This window comes from Meleagris gallopavo, chromosome Z, assembly GCF_905368555.1.
Source record: "Meleagris gallopavo chromosome Z, MGAL_WU_HG_1.1, whole genome shotgun sequence".
Taxonomy (NCBI): Eukaryota; Metazoa; Chordata; class Aves; order Galliformes; family Phasianidae; genus Meleagris; species Meleagris gallopavo.
This window is the reverse complement of record NC_139435.1, coordinates 23,738,505-23,757,209: the sequence shown is the minus strand read 5'-3', so window position 1 is coordinate 23,757,209 and position 18,705 is coordinate 23,738,505. Positions and strand designations below refer to the sequence as shown.

The following is an 18,705-nucleotide window of genomic DNA, read 5'->3' as shown; positions in this document are numbered from 1 at the left end:
CTTTCTGTGCATTTTTAGATGCAGGGCTTTGCATCTTCACTTTGACCCTTCAGGCAGATCTTGGTCTTTATGGAGCTGAATGTCAAAGAAACCAGCGTGGCTCTCTACATCTCCTCCATGCCAGCTGCTTATCATTAGAAGAGAATGTTGTACTGACTTGAGCTGGAGAAAACTGCTTTAGAGCAACTTTCTAACACCTGGGGAAGATTTTTCCATTTGATGTTTGCTGTCATGTAGCTTTGGAGGTTATATGAGGAGGGAACCTTTATGTTTGTGACGCTGTCTTCCCCAGTTGCTCATGGAGATTGTTGATTAGGAAAGGAGAAGATTCCTCTTGGACAGTTTTAGACATGGCATGTAGGGTTGTGCCCTGCTCGGAAACTCTTAGCTATGTTTTCTAGGTCACAAATTTCACTGTTTGAATTTTCTTTTTCCTGCATAAAATCTTTCAGAAATACTTATTTTAAACAATACTTTTGAGTAGTTGTGTAATCATGTAGGTGTTGGAGAATACTTCTAAGATCATGAAGTCCAGACATCCACTTAACAAGTCCACTGCTAAACCATATCCTTAAGTATCATATATACCCATTAAGTGTTGCTTTACAGACACAAAGGAGCTTTAACTAAAGGAAATGACTGAAAATCCTTTCAATTGCTGCATGTAATTGCCTTCTAAGTGACATAGAACTTGAGTAACAAAACTCAACTCACGTTTATTCTACCAACAAAATAGCAGCTCCTAGTTGGGAGAAGAAAACTTGGAACAGGCAGCTGTCAGAGTGTTACCCAAGCTGCTGCTGAGCGAATAGAGTACGTCTGTTGCTGCTGCTTAGGGAATGCATTACGATGGATTGTTCAAAGGGAAATATGGAAACTGTCTTACAGATATTAAACCATCATTTCAAATAAACTAGAACATAGTATCAATACTAAATGAATATGAGGAGTGTGTGATGCAGAAGGTTTCCAACCTGGTACTCTGAAGGTGTCCGTGGTGATGTGAGTATCAGTCCTGGGACTGAGTTGAAGGAACAGAGCTTGCATGCAGTAGCTGACTGAATGGGCTGGAGCTGGACAATGTTGCACAAGCTGCAGTTAATGTCATGGTCATAAGTGCACAGTTCTTGGATGCTTTTACTACTACTTCTGTACTTAATGGAATTGTTTTATTGTCTTGCTACAAAAACTAAGTGAATTCTTGTTAATTAGTGATTTTCCACCATTAATAAAGGAATTTGTATTTCTGTTGTATATAGCATGTTATCCACTTTCTCCTTTAAAAAAGAGGACTGAGGTCAAGGAATGATTTGAATGTTTTAATTGCTTCCTAAAATCTTGGTTTATACTTCTAATTCTAGTGCATGCTGCAGTGATAGCAATTAACGAAGCTATTGAGAAGGGAATAGCTGAGCAAACCATTGCAACTCTGAGGAACCCAAACGCAATGCTGCTGAATGTGGATGAGGAACTTGCTCAGGACTATCAGAATGAGCTCTTTGACGCTAAAAGGAGAAAACAATCAAATGCAAGACTTAAGGTAGTGGTATTTTATTAGACCTCACAGTATGTATATTCCTTCTTGTTGCTTTTCGTGCTGTAGTATTATCCTTTGAGAAGTAAGCTAAATTAATTGTTAATATTAAAAAAGAAATGGACTAGGATAAATAATGGTGATCTAACAAGCAGGCAGGCAATTCTAGAAGAATACGGTTAGTATGAATTTTGACCTAAGCTCAGCTTAGACCAAAGGATAAAACACTGGAAATCTAAAAATAAATAAATAAATAATATATATATATCATTTTCCTCTATTCCTTAAGGAAAAAATAGGTTTTCTGTTCAAAAAACAGAAGTGATGCCTTTTTTGGACATAAAATATGATCTCTTCCACAGATCCTTAATGTGGATGTATTTGCTTCGTTTTCACTTGAGAGCTTACGTTCTTGACTGCTGCAAAATGTTATGCTGTAGTTATATGGGTACTTTCCAGAAAACACTTTAAATATTGCACAGCTACGTATCATAGTATGCAGGTTCATGTGGTTACCAAATTCCTTCACAAGTGCATTCAGCAAATATTTCAGTCAATACAATTTTAATGACTCCTGCTAATGGCTGTTCTCCCACAAAATTTTTGTTGATTGCTAAGTATTTTGTTTTCTTAGAACGGCACAATCTCTGAAGAGGAGAGAGATGTCTATGAAGAACTGCTGACACAAGCTGAGATTCAAGGCAATATCAATAAGATCAACAGTAAGCCATTCAGGATCCTCACAGAAGTGTGCATGGTCTACCAGATTCCAGCTGAACGTGACTTGAACCCACAGGAACAAACAATATTTCTGTGGAAGCCTATAAAGCATACAAAATATATTATCTGTCTATAATAGGTTTTCTTGCTGCTTTTTCTCTACTAATCTTTTGGGGGCTAATGTTTGTTTGTATTTCTACAAGGATTTCTCAGTTCAGAATCTAATCATTTTTGCCTGCTTTGTTTCTTCACATTTGAGTTCCTTCTGTGTGCAGAATACTGTAAATTTTGACCCCCTCTTCTATATAGACTTGAGATATATTCGTAACCTATTAGTTAGCTGCATTAGCTGTGGTTAAATTGCTCCCACATGGGCTCATGCAGAGCCAGAAGCTTTTTTTTTTTTTTTTTTTTTTTTTTTGGTAGAATTCATCTTCGAATACATAATCCCCTGCTGGAGACTGCCACTCTGGCTGTCTTTTACTAAAAATGAGATGCTGACAGCCATGGGCTTTTTTTTTTTTTTTCCCCAAAATTGTGTATTTGCTGTTTTATAAGCATTGTTTTCATTTCAGTTCACATGGCTTTAGTCCAAGTGAATGAGGCTATTGACCGACAAGATGAAGTGGCACTGATGGCAGGTTTGAACCGTCCTGCTTTGAGCCTACTTGAAGTTCTGCCACAAAATTCCTCTTGGTACCTATTGCAATTGTGTGATTCTAAAGAACAGAAAATGCAGGTAATTTAGTAGAATGGCTACTATGCATCAGTTTTACTGACTTTTTTTTTTTTTTGAAGCTGGTATAAACCAGAGAGAAATTGCCATATTTAGCTTTCAATGTCACTTAAGAAAGAGTTTTATCAAGGTTTTAGAATAACTGATGTACTAATCAATCCCAAAGTAGTTGCATTTGCTCCTAAGAGCACAATGCACTTTTAAGTATTTACTAAGAAATCAGAAAAAAATTTGAGATGTGGCATGAAAGCCCCAGTAATGCTTGTTATATTTCATCTTTAAAACTTGAATACAACACAAGATAAAACTGAACGACAAACAAGTCAAAGCACTGGTGGAATTGAATTTCAGGGAGAAAGTCACAGGGATAAACTAACATTATGTGTACTGTGATATTCATATTGACTGTTCAGCAAATACATATTCAAATCCTAGTATCCCATTGAGGGTTTTTATCCCTTATCTCCCAACACGCTTACAAGCATAATCAAATCTATTTATTTATTTTTATTTTTTATTTTTTTGATGTTAGATAGCAGGGGTTCCAAATATGCTCGACAAAAGTGAAATACAGAAAGAAGTTAGTGTTGCCAATGCGGAAGCTGAGGCTCACAAGCTTAGTGAGTAACTGTTTTAATACTCATTTTTTAGCATCGCCATTTAATTATTTTAAGACTATTGATTCAATCCACAATTCTTTGCATGTAGACTCAGTTTCTTAATCTGAAACCATGTGCATTTTATTTTGTAACTGTTCTGAGTCACAACTGCCAAGTCACCAATCTGTGCTACACCGGATATATTCTTTTTACTTGAGGTAGCTAACATCTTTATTTGAATAACTTAAGCTACTGGTAAAACACATTGGCTGAATACAAACTGCATACAGTGCATGGCTTGATGGCTTGAATAGCATTAATCCTTATGTGGGTGTGATGACCATCATTGTAGTATTAAAATAGAACAATCAAATTGAAGAATATTTTGCAATCACATTGAAGAAAATTATTCTCATTTTTAGATGCACATATCTGAATCTGATCTGTTCTTAGACTGAGAATGTCACAATACGAAGGCTACAAGATACAGTTTTAAAAAATATAGCTAAGGGGGTTCTAAATTTGCAGTGCATGAATTGCTGTGTTTAACTGAAAACTTCTCTACTAGGAGATTCTGCTCTGTTAAACTGCTGTCATTTCATGCTACATCTGAGCATGGCTTAGTGGCTGTTTTCTGTATTTCCAGTGCTTTGAATCCTGGCTGATTGCTTTTGTAATGCAACTTGAAGGTGGTACAGTAAGGTCAACCTAAGCCAGAAGCGTGGCTTTACTTGTTAGCTCGAATGTTAGCTATGATGAGCAGTGCTCCCCTCTTTAAAGGGGTGCTGCTTTGCTATGGAAGCTAGAAGGAAAATTGTGAGCTGTGAAAAGCAGCTACAGTGACTCATTTCTCATGTTTAGTTTTAAAAGGGGGTAGGGGAGAATGTGAACATCTTAGTGTGTGTTTTGCAATCTGCATGCTTAGTTCATGAATTAGGAATTGACAGCTTAGTTACTGACTTAGTTCTGTTGTGGACTCTGAGTCTTCGCCTCTTATCTTTTCTCTAAAGAAGCATGAGTGCATGCAGTAGCTTTGAGAGCCTTTGCTGTCTCTAATCATGGCTGCAGCCAAAAGGAAGCCTTTGAGAATAACAAGATCCTGTCCAACCATGCTTCAGAGCAATTGAAATGACAGGCAAAGAGCTGGTATAGATGGGCCTGCTTACCTAGAGGTTTTCAAAGTCTTAATCCTTTATAAGTGTTGCTGCGTATATGAAAGATGAATGGTATCTGCTGCACAAGCGCTCTTGTATGGACTTTCAGCAGTCAGCAGTGATTAAAAATATTCTCTGGCTAAGAGGGTAAAAAAAAATAGATAAGGCAGAGGAAATGGGAATTATTTTGCTGATGGAAGTGACATTTACATAATTGTCATTCTTTACTCTGCCATATGCACTCTAACCTTTAAAGTTGTTTCCCTTTGCGCAAGGCCAAGGTGGTACCTTGTGCAATATCTCCCAGGGTGTGTTCTGGCTCGAGTTTCCTCAGAATTGGCTCTTCCTGGTGTGCAATTACAGTCACTGACTAAGCTGAGAGTGTTGCTGGGCTGCTGTGAATCCCTATGTTGATCCCCAGGTTGGAAGTGTTTTTCTGCTGGTATTCAGATGTCCTGAAGTGCGTTCAGCCAAGTTGAAGCTGTTCAGGGATTGAGAAGGATTGCATTCTCTCTGGTGGTTTGTTTGACACAAAAATGTGAGCTATGGACCATTTCTAGATAGTAGTACTTGTGAAGAATAATCTTCTAGACTTCAATGGACAAGGGATGGCACAAATGCCTACAAGAATTTGCGTGTGTTTTTTTCCCTCACTTTAGCCATTGAAAAGCCCACCAGCAACCTTGTCCAGCAGATTTCTAACAGGCCTCCTAAAAAGGAGTCACACTTGTCATTGTTGCAGGACAGGCTTGCTCTAGATGGCTGAGTTAGGTTCTGCTGAAAGGAGGATGTGAGGGAAGAAATAGAACACAAGGAAGCAAGTGTTTGGGTTGAGGTGGGACTGGAGTAATTGAGATGACATAACTGAGCAGAACAGAGAGACATTCTGTCCTTCTGCCTCTGAGGACAGGTCAGATTCCTGCTTTGGATTAAAGGTATCATAGAATATCCCTAATATCTAAAAGTCCGGAAGCTTTTTGTAGTCCTCCATTCAATTATTTGCTGGAAATTTTTGAATAGACACATTTTGCGACATTCAGCAGTTTATCTTGATCTGATACTTTTTTCCAATGACAGAAAATGATTTTCTTTGGATAACCTGTCATTTACACTGCATAAAAAAGCAAATGGCATATAGAAATTAATAGGTTTTTCTTTCCCTGCTGTTCTCTAGAACTTATAGCAGTTGACAATATCAATACTGCAATTCGTAACTGTGATCCTAGTAAAACACTGGTTGCACTGATGAAACCGGAGGCACAGCTGCCTGTTGTTCACTCATTTGCTGCTGTTGTCTATCAGACTGAGCTGTTCAACCTCCAACAGAATGCTGTGGTAAGAGTGAAACACTTATGACCTGCTCTGATGTTACATAGCCAAGCTGTGGAACAGCATAAACATAGCATGTTGTCATGTAAAATCAGACTTAATTCTCTATCCATGGTGTTATGTGTATTGCATGACTGTTTTCAATTGAATTGGCAATACCGAATCACAAAAGTCATTTCTTGACACACTTTGCTCTGGCTGAGCTGTTGTGTTGCAACAAATGGACTTTTTTAATTGTTGCATGCTTACTGAGGACTAACCGTTTGTACATTGCATAGAAAAGTAATCCCCTGCTATGGCACTATGATCAGAAGAGATGGGACTGTGGGGCAAAGGGTCCGAAGGATGTGTAGCAAACAGTGAGATTAACAGTGGTGTGTTAATGTGATCTGTCTGTGACTAGGGTACATCTTAGCATTTCAGTCCTAAATCAAGTCCACATCGTTGATGGTATCTGGACTGTGTAACTCAGATTCATTACACTGCTTATTTAGCTTCCTTACTTGAGGTACATTATTATCCTACAGAATTACCTGGCACACGATGAACTGTCTGTTGCAGTAGAAATGTTGTCAGCTGTTGTGTTGCTAAACCAGGCCTTGGAAAACAAGGACATCCAAATGATAAGGAATCACCTCAGAAATCCATGCACTGGCTTCAATAATCTGGAAGAGGAAAACTTGCAACGGTAAAAGTTCATTTTGTCTTGTCTAGAGGAGACTTGGCAACCTCTGCAGAAGGATAAGTAGGCATTTCACTAGGCAGGCTGTCCAGTGCTGTGGCTACGAAGCTGAAAAGGCTGCAAGATGATTATCTCTGTCAAATGTTGATAGGGCAAAACATAACAAATACCAAATTGCTTGAGAGTCCCTAAGCGGAAGCCGTCAACAACCTCAAATATTTGAGAGTAAGAGCTTATGCAAGGTGAAGGGAAGTATTTTCAGAAAGCAAACATTAAGACCTGACAAGAATTTTAGTGGAGACTAACATACATACCAGCTGTAGCTGGAAACTGTTAATCAGTAACCTCTTCACAGTACTGGTGGAGGATCTTTGGAATGTGATAATGTGCTTAATGCCTTAAGGTCAAGGAGACCCCTTGGACCCATGCTAACCCTATTTTTTTCATTCAAGATTTACAGAAATCAAAAAAATGTAGCACAGTCCCGCTTGCTAAAAAGCTGAGTATGTTACTGTGGCACGCATGCATGCCCAAAGCTAAGGTAAATCCTGCACTTAGCTGCCAGCTGCTTGCACTGCCACATGTCTGACTTGTCACAGCCATGAGCTGCTGCTGTACTCCTTTGCTTATCTGCAAAAAAAAAATAATAATAATAATCAGGCAGCTCTGAGGCCTGTGCAAGACCTGAGGCCCATATCTGTGGAGGTGTGGGCAGGTTCTTAACACCTGGCTGTGGGTGGTAGAAATCTGAGTGCTGTTGGAGGGTGTCATCAGGCAAAAGGGACAGCAGTGACCTGGTCACTGAAGATCTTCACCAGGGGACATGAATGTGAAAACAGCCCTTTACGCTGGAGGGAGAGCACATCAGGATAGGAATAACTGGTTAGTTTGTGGGGTTGAGGGAAGGAAGGATTTGTAGTGACTTGGAGAAATGGCAGAATGCTGTGAGGTGGAGCAAAATTAGTGTTCCACTTGGGTTCTGCTCATGTCAGGGAAAGCCGGTGGGAAAGAGAAACAACACTGTGAAAATAGATAGATGGGCCCCAAAGTGTCCAAAGATAGTGATTTTGACTGATGGCACTGCGGCCTGTTAAAGTTGTCAATCAGTACAAATTAAACAGTGGGAATTAATTGGATTCAGGAATAAAATAAAGCTACAGTGCCATTATGTAAATCTGGGCTGTTGCTTAGACTTAGTTGCACAACGCCTAAAGGTAAAAGGTAAAGTAGAGCTAGAGAAATTTCTGTGAGGGAAATACTCAGTGGCTTTCTACTGGAAGGCATGCATTTGTTAAGGAAATGCCTTTCCTAGAATGTAAATCTTCAGTGGAAATATGACATAGACCTGCAAAATCGCATGTGTTGTGGGGAAAGTTACTAGGAGTTGCTAGGTTCTCATAAATTTAGTTATTTTCTTATGATATCTGAAATGAGAAAGAAAAAAAAATTGAGATTATGACATATGAAGTTTAATACTTACCTGAGGAACCACCTTCTTACAAAAGATTTAATAAGTGGAACTCATTACTAAGCACTTTGTAAGTTTTCAAAATAGAGTGAATAAATGAATGGATTGCAGACCTTTTCACAACTATTAAACGTGAATGTGCATCCTCCCACTTGGAAATCCTTAAATGTAGTCTGCTGAATGCTGAGAGGACACACCAGAGCAGGAAATAATTCTTATATATTTTCCTAGCACCCACTCATTTTAGGACACAGATGAAAATAGGAGACGTGTTTCGTCTGACTCATGGTGGCAACTGAGTATTTTAATCAGGAATACTAAAATTATTTAACTTGCATGTACAAGTGCTGTGAAGGTTTCCAGCATGACTTGGTCTATGATCCTTCTAAAAAGCGTTGACTTAGGCTACAAAGCCTGTACTTGGAAGACACTGATTTGGGTGTAGAGGAGCATTATTCATGACTTCTCTCTTTCTATGGCCCATCATCCTCCCTGTGCAAAATGCAAAGTTATCTTCTGAACAGGAGGGGCTGCTACCTGATACTGTGAGAGCAGATATTCTGCTGTTTGAGTTAGTGCAGCAAGAAGTGGGCAGTTTCTCCCAAATTCTTTTGCATTACCACACAGTAAAGGATCTGCCCAGCTTTGTCACTTTTCCTTAGGGGCAAAATGGGGACTGAAGCAAGTTTCTGCTCCTGATGGCTTCCTATCAGAGAGGATATAAAATAGTTCAGGACAGATGGTGAAGAAAAAAGCCATCATGTTTTGCTATTATTTTCCGTCAGGAAGAGTCAAGGAAAGACAAGTCATTTAAAAATCAACTAATGAGCAGAAGTATTTGAAAATTTTTTCTAAGAGCTGTAAGACTCACCATGCGCCATATTCCTGCCTCTGTAACAGAACTTGGGTAGGCCACCAGGTTGCATGGTATATTTTTTTTATCCTGAGGTTATTAGAAAATTTCAAATTTTCTGGGAGCTAAATACAATTGATAACATAAAATCATACTGGACTGTGGCAGTGTCCCTGAAAGTACTGATATCTCCCGCTTAAGATAGAATCTGGGGAAAAAGCAGCCACTTCCTGAAATGATATCATAATCACTCTGCCAAGAAGAAGGCTTTGGATTAGCATGTAGGGTCAGTTTTTCACTTCCCAAAATACATGTGTGACCAAGGAAGCAGCTTGCATGTTTGTATAATTTCTGACAGGAAATGAGTTGGTCTGATAATCATTCATTGAAAAAGTCAATAAATGATGGATGATACATCTGACTAATTCTTAATGGCAATTTACCTTGTGTATGAAATACACTTATGTATTTTATATCTTCTTATAGTTATGCTGATACACTATTGTCTATTAAGTCAGAGGCTTCATCTCAAGGCCAAGATTATTTAAGCTGGAATGATATCCAGAACTGCATTGACTTGGTTAATATGCAAATTCAAGAAGAAAATGAAAGTAAGTAATTCTTCCTGTACATCGGTGGCAGAGATGGTAGTCCGGTCATCAGGACACACGTTTCTGTGCTAAATGGCCTTGCACAGACTCTGATCAATAGAGGAAGCTGTTAATTTTGAATGGCTGTTGATCTTTAAATCCATCTGAAGTGTTCCTGGTTATGTTGTGTCTGGTTCAAATGTATCCTAGAATGCCTACCGTCTGCAGCATTACAAATGTTGTGGTTCAGAATACTTGTCAGTATAGTTCAGTATTTGAATTGGATGATATTAATACAAGGATTTTGCAGAAATTGTAAGGCAAGAGTGTATTGGAGGATAGGGTCAGAAAATAGATAATACCCTATGTAAAACCATGCTTGTTAAGTGATTTCCAAGCCCCTGTTTTTCACCAGAGTTTGTAGAAGTACAACAGTGTGTCCTGCTCTCCTTTCACATAATTTGATTTCCTATCTGAAAGAAAAGTTTATTGTGTACGCTCTAATATAAATGGTTTTGGAGAATATTTCTTTCATTTAAGTGTGACTGTATGGCCCTAAAATTTTTATGTTAATTTAGATGTGGTCATTTGGGCTTCAAAAGTGCTAACAGACTGAAGTCTCTGCTAGATTATAGATGCATTTTCCATAAAATTTGAGGCTATTAGCTACCCTCTCCTTAAGCTATCAGCACAGTGCACCCTGCTATGTTTAGCAGTAGTAAGAGAAGAATCTTACCTTATGGAAATATGAAAACTGGCTGTGTTGTTGCTTCTGAACAGGAGATGCAGGCCTCTTGGCTCTTTTGATGCCTACCCAGCCTACCATCTTTTGATATCCTATCCCAGTATGGGATATAAGCGTATTTTTTCCAGTGGGCAAAATTACTTTTTGTGACTCTTTGCTTCGCTGGAGTCATGAATAGGTGAAAAAGGCCTTGAAATAGATGTTTCTTCTTTAGCAGTCAGTCTCTACTGGTGAGAAAGCTTTGCATATAGTTTCATTGGCACAGGCTTCTGCCCAGAAATCATTAACAGGGCAGAGAGGGCAGGAAGAAGGCTGACATTGCTTTCCATAAGCAAGCCTGTGTGGCTGCCCATTCCTGCCTTAGCCTTCATGAGGGCATGGATCCTGGACCCACCAGCTGTGGATGGCATGGCAGAAACATGGTGAGAGATTATCAGCTGCCAGTGGAGGGTGTCGTCTCTCACAGTTCATGAGAAGCCCTTAGCCAGTGCCCTTGTGGGGCAGCTTGACTTTAGGGCGAAATCACCCCAAGCAGTGCATCTCCACACTGTTTTGGAGAGGGAATACATTGTCACTTTAAATAAGAACAGTCTTGACAACTGAAGAAAATGAGTCATAGGTTTTATTAAGCACATCATGTGATGTGGCTGTAGTCCTCAGTGTCCACAGGTCTGAACAAAATCAAGCTGATCTCATAAGATCAGCATTGCCAGTTTGATTAGAGGAGGTGAAGTTTAAAGAATTTAGGTTAAGGTTCAACATAATGTTGTAACTTGTAGGTCAGCATGTACGTCACCTCTGAAATTAGGGTTTCAGGAAGTCTAATTCCCAACCACTCAACAAGTCTGGAATCTTTCTGCACAGCCAGCCAGTATGTTGATGCACACATAGATATGGTGTCCGGTATTTCTTTAAGCTTCTCAGAGCCTTTTGTGCTCTGCTGGTATAGTAAATTTTCTTTTTCTTTTTCTTTTTTTTTTTTTTTGTGTGAGGGTAAAATTTTATGTGGAGAGATAGGTTCAGTGGAATGAATAGGCATGGCAGAAAGGAAATCTATGGAAGTGAATATCTTCACACAAATATCTGAAGAAAATAATTTTAAGTTATTTGCTCTTGCTGCCTCTGCTTCTTGTTACTTGATTTTTCTTTTCTGTGTGTTACTGCTTTGTTTCTATCTGTTACATGATAGGCTGTATCTCTTTGACAACTATGCTTGTAATAAAATTTCTGTTTCATAGGAATTATTGCAATTGACCACATTAATGAAGCAATTGACCAAGGAAATGCTGAAAAAACTCTAGAAGCTCTACTGATGCCCACAGCCAAGCTGCAGGATGTGAGACCAGAAAATGCAAAGCATTATCAGGATGTTCTGCACGATGCCAAAACACAGAAGCGCAAGGTTAGAGCTGTTGCCTCTTGTCAGAACTGAAATGTCAATTATTTTTATTTACACATGCTCTTGTCCTGATCCTGCAGACTTTGGATTACTTGTACAAATGATATAAGCCGGAGACAAGAAATAAGCACTGAGTAGTTTTCTACTACAACTTATTCTGATCTTCACAGGAGATTAATTATCAATTAATTAACAGTAAGATACATTCTGTATCTGTTAGGAATTTTTGTAAGGATCTAGTTACTAGAGATAACTGTGCAGGTAGTTATAAGTGGGAATTGAGGCTTCTGCTAGAAAGTACTCAGTCATGCTGAGGAGAGTACTTTGGGAGCTCTTTTGCTGAGAAGCCTCGGTTGCTGAAATCTGAGGGTCTGTAGTAGTGGTGGTTCTGTTCTGCCCTTGTCATGCAACAACACACTTCCCATCTTGTACATGCCTTCAACTTCAGCCAATCTCAGCAGGATGCTTGTATCAGCTTCCTCAAAAGCAGTGCCCTGGTTAACATCACAGCTTAGGGAAGTGTAAACACAGATCAGCCTAACAACTTGCAGGATTTGACTGAAGGGAAGATTAGCTAAAGCTCATAGCTCAGCATATAGAATATTCCCGCAGTTTCAAGAAGATGTCTAAAATTCACATGATGCATTCTTAATGTCAGCTGGAAAAAGTTCCTGCACAATGGCTTGTAGAAACACCTCCCAGCTATTTTGCCACCTCACCTGCAGTACCTGCTATGAAAAACATGTGCTTCTGTCATCCACTGGCAGAGCTTTTGAACTGGGTGTTGCAAATCTCAGTCTTGCTTGTGTTCTCCCATAACGTCAGGTTTCACTAATTACTGGATGCTGAAAAGTCTACTCCCTTGCTGTGTGCTGGCTGTTTCATTTGTAGTCCTTTGACAAATACTCAAAACATCTGTTTTTATGTAATAATGATTTATTAAAAAAACCAAACAGCTCTGTTTAGGGAGAGAGCAAGGCGCTGTACTGTATATGTTCCCCAAATAAATATTCAGATGCATTAATTTGAGCTAGTAGTTTAGCTGCTGAATAAGAATATGGATACCACCTTTCTTAATATATGATTTAGATTGAACTTCTCCTAAAAACAGAATTGAAAAAACTGTGCAATAAACTCTAGTCTTTATCAACCTTTTACTTTTTTGATTCCTGTTTGTAATGCAGATTGGTCTTTAGCTGTATTTAACATGTTTTAAGAGTGAGTTGTGGCATAAGGGAGTACTTGATTTACAGCTGTTAGATACGTTTGACTTTGAACTTCCTGTATTCCTTGGAGTCTGGAAAACAGATGGATTGAAACTGCTGTCTTGTTCTGACCATGCCGTTGTTACATCCCTCTGGCTGAAGAGCCCTCAGCTATGTAGAATCTAGTTCCTATAAAAGCTAGCTGACACCTACTTGTTCATCGCTTGAAAGTACAAATACGGAATTCATTTATTCCTGTAACTTTATACAGTTGCTTCTAACAGTTCTCACTCTCACTCACATTCTCATTTCAAATCAAGTGTGTTCAAGTCTCATTGAAGAGAAACCCTGTGTTTAGGAAGTGTCTTCTGAATTCCTGAAAGGTTAAACAGCTGTGCCATACTTTGCAACATTTCCTGTGTTGTGTAATGTTGTCTGACAGATACATAGGCTTTACAATTAAGCTGGCATTTTTGTTGTTTGCAATAATTGGTTAATATGTGGATTACTTAAAAGTTATAATTAAATGATGTGCTTGTTGAAGGAATGACATAATTAATTAGGAATCAGAAGAAATTGAACAGGTAGAGCCTTGCCAGATTTCTTGGAGGCACTTCCCATTTCCCACTGCAAATGATTTTATTTTTAAGTTTCTCACAACATCAAGTACATCAAGTACTTTTTATTTGTTTTACACAGTTAGTTATAGGTGTCCACCAACCACTGAGCTTATTTTGTAGGATCTTATACTCTGCATTTGTAGGTCTTGAGCTTCTATAAATGTAAAGATAACCATTTACTTTACTAGCATGGACAATTAATCACAGCTTGCTTCAGTTCTTCTAACACTAATTGTTTCCTGTGAGGATGTGGAAATATAGAGGATACTACAAAATAGTTTTCCTTTTTTGCTTACCAAGCAAGAATAAAGCATGCCTGGATTCACAGTGATAAGGGTTAGCTTTCAGCAGTCCTTGCGGGTTGTAGGAGCATGGGTGCTGACACAGTGGAAGAACAAGTCTCCAGACCAAAGCTGGTTAAGCAGCCTCAGAGGAGATGCTTCCTTGGAAGCATGTCAAGTTCTGCTTTTAAGGCTGTAGATTTTGCTGCACTTCCAACCTAATGGGATTGCAACTCTTTAATTCTGATATCTAGGGCAGAATCTGCTCTTAGCTGTGTGCCATAATGCCTCTCCAATGCTCTGTAGCTCATGAACAGCTAGTGCTTCCACTTGTTCTCATTCCCACTGTATCAAAACCTCACATTCACATTAGTCCCGCAGTGAATGTGGTCACAAACAACATATAAAATGTTTTCAAGTCAGGAATGGGCCTTAAAAGTGCTGGATAGATTCTTCTCTTGTTCTGTGGTAACTGATGTGGATTCCTCTCTTGTTCAGTGGTAACTGATATTATAGTGTCTTCTCTGTGACCATGAATTTGATATTCTCAGAAGGAAGTTCTCAGCTGCTTCCCTGAATCTAGGTAGATTCACCTGACATCGTAGCACACACAGCATAATTATAGAGAAATATACTTGAGGATGCCTCTTGTGTGGGGTTTGGAAGAAATAAATTTCACTGAGATCATGATTTAACAATCTTAGAATTCTTTTTTAAGGTTTAATTGTCAAATCTGAGGTTTATCGCTACCTGGGTTAGTACTATTCAAAATCGTAATTCCAATAACATAAATATAGAATAAAATTCACATTTCCCTGGTTATTTTAACCATTGTTAGGTATATATTGGATTGACTTCGTATTTTTGACATTAAAAAATAAAGGAAAGGATCAAGACAGCTGTTCAAACTGCTAAGGCATAAAGCTATTAGATAAAAAGAATACAAATTATCTGTGTTGTAGTAGTAATAGTTGATATGATGGATAATAAGAATAATATTGCTTGGTACAAAGCAAATAGCGAAGATGGTAAGGATCAAAAGACTGACTTTCACATACCAGAACCACTCGTGAGTCTTTAGTGTTCGTATAATCGAAATATAGCAGAAAATGATGATTGCAAGAGGCATTAAGAATCCAAAGATAGCTAAAGAAACATAGTAGTAGAACTGGAAGGAAGATACAGTTTCGCAGGCACGGTGCACATCATGGCAGGTGTAAATGCCCAGTTGTTTCACATAATAGGTTTGCTGCATTATGCAGAGTGGGAGCATGTACAAAAAGACGATGGTCCACACAGTGGCACAGACGGCAATGGCATAGGTGCGTTTTGGCAGGCTCTTGTAGGTGAAAGGGTGAACGATGGCCACATAGCGACTGACACTAATGCATGTGAGCAGCAGAATGGAGCAGTACATGTTGCCATAAAATACCACAGTTGTAGTTCGACACATAATTTCTCCAAAAATCCAGTTGTTCTTGTTGATATGGTATGCTATTTTGAATGGCAGCATGATGCAGAAGAGCAAATCTGAAACAGCCAAGTTTGTGTAGAGGATGGCAGTGCACACAGACCGGATTCTGAAAAGCAGCATCCACAAAATGATGGCATTAGATGGTACACCCAGTAAAACAGCACCGAGGTAGACAGTGGGTATTAGCTTAGTGCTCAGAGAACTAGTCAGGTATTCCAATGTGGTGTTGTTCACTTCTGTTAAAGTGGAGTCATTATACTTTTTCAAAGAACTTTTGTTTTCCTTGATATGGATTGTCTTTGTCTCCCCTTCTATAGCATGAGGTGGGATGTAATCATAGTCTCTTGGTGAAATTCCACGGAAAGTCTTGATAAGAGACACGGTTTTAATTGCAGAATCATTCAGTGAAGACTCTTAAGTTCAAACAAACAAACAAAAAACTGTTAGAATAGGTGACCTACTGGATTAGGAATATAATTCACCTTCAAGTAAGGAGAAGGGTAAACCTTTCCATCTGAAAAACAGCTTGTGTTTAGAAAGTTTGTGGTGCTCCCCATTGCTTGGTTATTCGACTGTGCTCAGGAAAAATCTTTGTTTACTGATTTTGAACCCAACCTTGAAAATATAGTGTGAATGTAATGTTAAACTGATTTTCCTGCTTATGAGGTGCTTTCAATCATCTTTATCAAAATTGTCCAACGCTAGTTTAAAGCTTGCCTTGTAGGGTTTTTTTGCAAGGTGGTAGCAGTGTTGGTAATTTGTTACATAAGAAGTAACTGATCTGGACTTGGTAAAAATTTCCAAGCAAACGGCAGCGCTACCCTTGTCACTTAGTTGAATGAAATACGTGACTGAAGAAGATGGAAAGAGCACTGCCTTGCCTAGCACAGGTTGGGAATTTTAAATTTGAAAATAATTCTAAAAATAATTTTGGTCTCCTGTACCAAATTAAGGTTACATTTCTGTATTAGATTCTGACTAACACAAACTAAGACCTTTCAGCACCTCGTACATGAGGAATGATGGTCCCTAAAGATGAATGCAAACGTTTAGACTGATGTTAGATCAAACTCATTGGAAGATGAGGAAAATTTCTCATGCACTAGGAATATTTTTTGAATCAGTAAATATCACTGACTTTGAGCAAAGCCAGTTACTCCTACTGATGCCTACTCCTCAGCGCTTAGTAGAGAGCTTTGTAAAGGCATCTACATTTCTTACTGAAGTATGAATGTGTTCCACACATGGTCTGAAAGTATTTTGCAGAATAACTGTTGCAGAATGAACAGCTGCATAAAGAATTTTTGCATTGGGGAAAAAAAAAAAGTCTTGGCTGTGTTTAATGCCAAAAGACAAGGCGCAGAGGCGTGGATCTTGAAACTGGAAGTCGGAAGCAAGTTGAAATTTGGATGAAAACCTGTGGGAGCTTCGCTTCCAGATTGAAATAAAATATGGAAAATAGCTTTATTCAAGCTCAGTGCTGTGAATCTGGCAGGTTTTTGGTAGAACACTTAGAAATCATGATTAGTACGCCTCTATCCCTTTTAGTAATTTTCTGACTGATTAATAAAAAAATAATTTTAGCTGCTATTTAAAAGATAGGTGCAAGTATGGATATCTGTTTTATACAAAACATAGTCTTTAAAATAGCTTCATTTGAAAGCAGCTATCATTTTAGTTAATTAAAAACCAACTAAGCTTACTATTCAATCATTTCAATGATTTTTGTCACAACAGTTCTCAGAAAATTTCCTTCTAATAACGCAGTCTGAGGCTGCAGTTCTGTTGAACATTTCAAAGCAGAAGGAACGTGACTGTACAGGTTAAAGTGTATCATCTCACTACAGAAATATGATGTGTTTTCAGGAAGGAAATAATGATCCCTTAGGTAAAAACCCCTTACTGAAAATGACTGGGGAAAGAGAAAGGAAATCCAAGGTGTCACTGAAATGAAATGAAATTCTGCCTAAAGTGAAACTTGCTGGAGTATAGCAAAATGCAAAGGTGCATGCACAGCCCATTTAAGCCAGTAAAGCACCAGTCTTATCAAAAAGAAATGTTATCATCTAAAATAGAAAGTTGATACAGAAAGCAGAACTGACCTGTTGTAAGAGTTGATGTTAGAGAGAGCAGTCCAGTGAAAACGAGAATCTTCATTGTAGTTTGCTAAATCCAGATACCAAAAAAAAGGCAACACAGTTTTAGTTCATCTCAGTGGTGTTGGGAGGGGATTTTTTCCCTCTGTAAGGAACTAAGTCACAATTGATCTGTTCTCCCGAAGCATCCTGTAGGCATGAGATTTATGGCAAGGAGCTAGTTTGTTCTTTGTCTACTACAGCAAGAGGGTGTGACGTATCCAAATATGCACACATGACTCAGTTTCAGCCTCTGCCCAACACAGAGATTAAACTGCTTTACAGCAGCGGTTTAACTCCTAATTTACCACAGCCCTGAAGGTGATGGCAGTGAAGGGAAAAGGGGAGGTTCTGATGGAATTTTTATGTACAGGTAATTGAGGATAAAGGTATTTTCTGGAAAACTGTTTACAAAACACTCAGAGGTCACACCCACAGACCAGAAATTCCATACTGCTGAACTCTGCATGCTTCTTGGGGAGAGGCCAGAAGTGGGGAAGAGTGTGGTGATCTTGGTTTAGAAAATGCAGAGATGAAAGTAAACCACAGGGATACACATATGCCTTAAGACAACATTGCTGTGCTTCAGCTCCTCTGCATCCATGTAACAACCAGCTGTGACTGCATCCCAGCCCAGCTACCTACACTGGCAAGCCACTTACCCCCTTTTGCAGCCTCTCAAAATTTTACCTTATTTGCTGTTTTGTTGATCTCTTCCTTCCTGTTCCTCTGCCTGCATGGATGTTTTCTGCTGGTTTTTTTTGGTTTTTTTTTGTTTTTTTTTTTTAAGTTTGCTTCCATATTCTCCTCCCACCACCTTCACCTAAGCCAAGAAACAGTGGCTTGCTTCCAACAGACAAAATAATTGAGTTCTGGTCTAGCTTCCAAGCTAGTGGCAAGGCTCAGCATAAACCAGGCCTGGCTCCAGAACAAAATTTGTATATGTTTTTGTATTTAATGTGCTGAAACTGAAAACCAGATAAGAAATTCTTCTCAGTTTTGCAATTCTTTGCTATAAATTCAGTCATGGTGTGGGAGTTGAGTTAATGCACACTCAGGGATTAATTCTAGCTTTCTACTACGCTTGTGTGCATCCACTGTCATGCAATTGCCTGATGGCGATGGCACTTGACTTTATTTAGATAATCTAATATGTGTTTACACAGATGATGGAAACAGAG

The 18,705-nt window shown here is 38.8% G+C and overlaps 2 protein-coding genes across 10 annotated transcripts in view; one reads left to right on the top strand and one right to left on the bottom strand.

Annotated features, from left to right (window-relative positions):
• Nucleotides 1-18,705, top strand: part of IQGAP2 (IQ motif containing GTPase activating protein 2) — a 116,349-nt gene that overhangs the window by 69,184 nt on the left and 28,460 nt on the right. For 2 of the 9 annotated variants that reach the window (XM_085213689.1, XM_085213687.1), the window contains exons 8-15: nt 1,362-1,543; nt 2,169-2,256; nt 2,830-2,993; nt 3,523-3,610; nt 5,918-6,078; nt 6,600-6,760; nt 9,562-9,686; nt 11,649-11,812. In XM_085213689.1, coding sequence (XP_085069815.1) covers nt 1,362-1,543; nt 2,169-2,256; nt 2,830-2,993; nt 3,523-3,610; nt 5,918-6,078; nt 6,600-6,760; nt 9,562-9,686; nt 11,649-11,812 — 1,133 coding nt within the window. The remainder of the gene's footprint in view (nt 1-1,361; nt 1,544-2,168; nt 2,257-2,829; nt 2,994-3,522; nt 3,611-5,917; nt 6,079-6,599; nt 6,761-9,561; nt 9,687-11,648; nt 11,813-18,705) is intronic. The other 7 variants (XM_085213688.1, XM_085213690.1, XM_085213693.1 and 4 more) reach the window with 7 other exon arrangements.
• F2RL2 (coagulation factor II thrombin receptor like 2) lies at nt 13,629-17,722 on the bottom strand. The gene is made up of 2 exons (XM_010725541.4): nt 17,492-17,722; nt 13,629-15,802 (listed from the first exon to the last, which is right to left on the bottom strand). The coding sequence occupies exons 1-2, from the start codon at nt 17,544-17,546 to the stop codon at nt 14,721-14,723; spliced, it is 1,137 nt and encodes a 378-aa protein (XP_010723843.1). The 5' UTR covers nt 17,547-17,722; the 3' UTR covers nt 13,629-14,720.

Excerpts from the sequence above, each read along its gene's own strand:
- F2RL2 (XM_010725541.4), bottom strand. The coding sequence starts at position 17,546 with ATGAAGATTCTCGTTTTCACTGGACTGCTCTCTCTAACATCAACTCTT. Across the intron at positions 15,803-17,491 it reads AACATCAACTCTTACAACAG|AGTCTTCACTGAATGATTCT; the intron begins GTCAGTTCTGCT and ends TTTGAACTTAAG.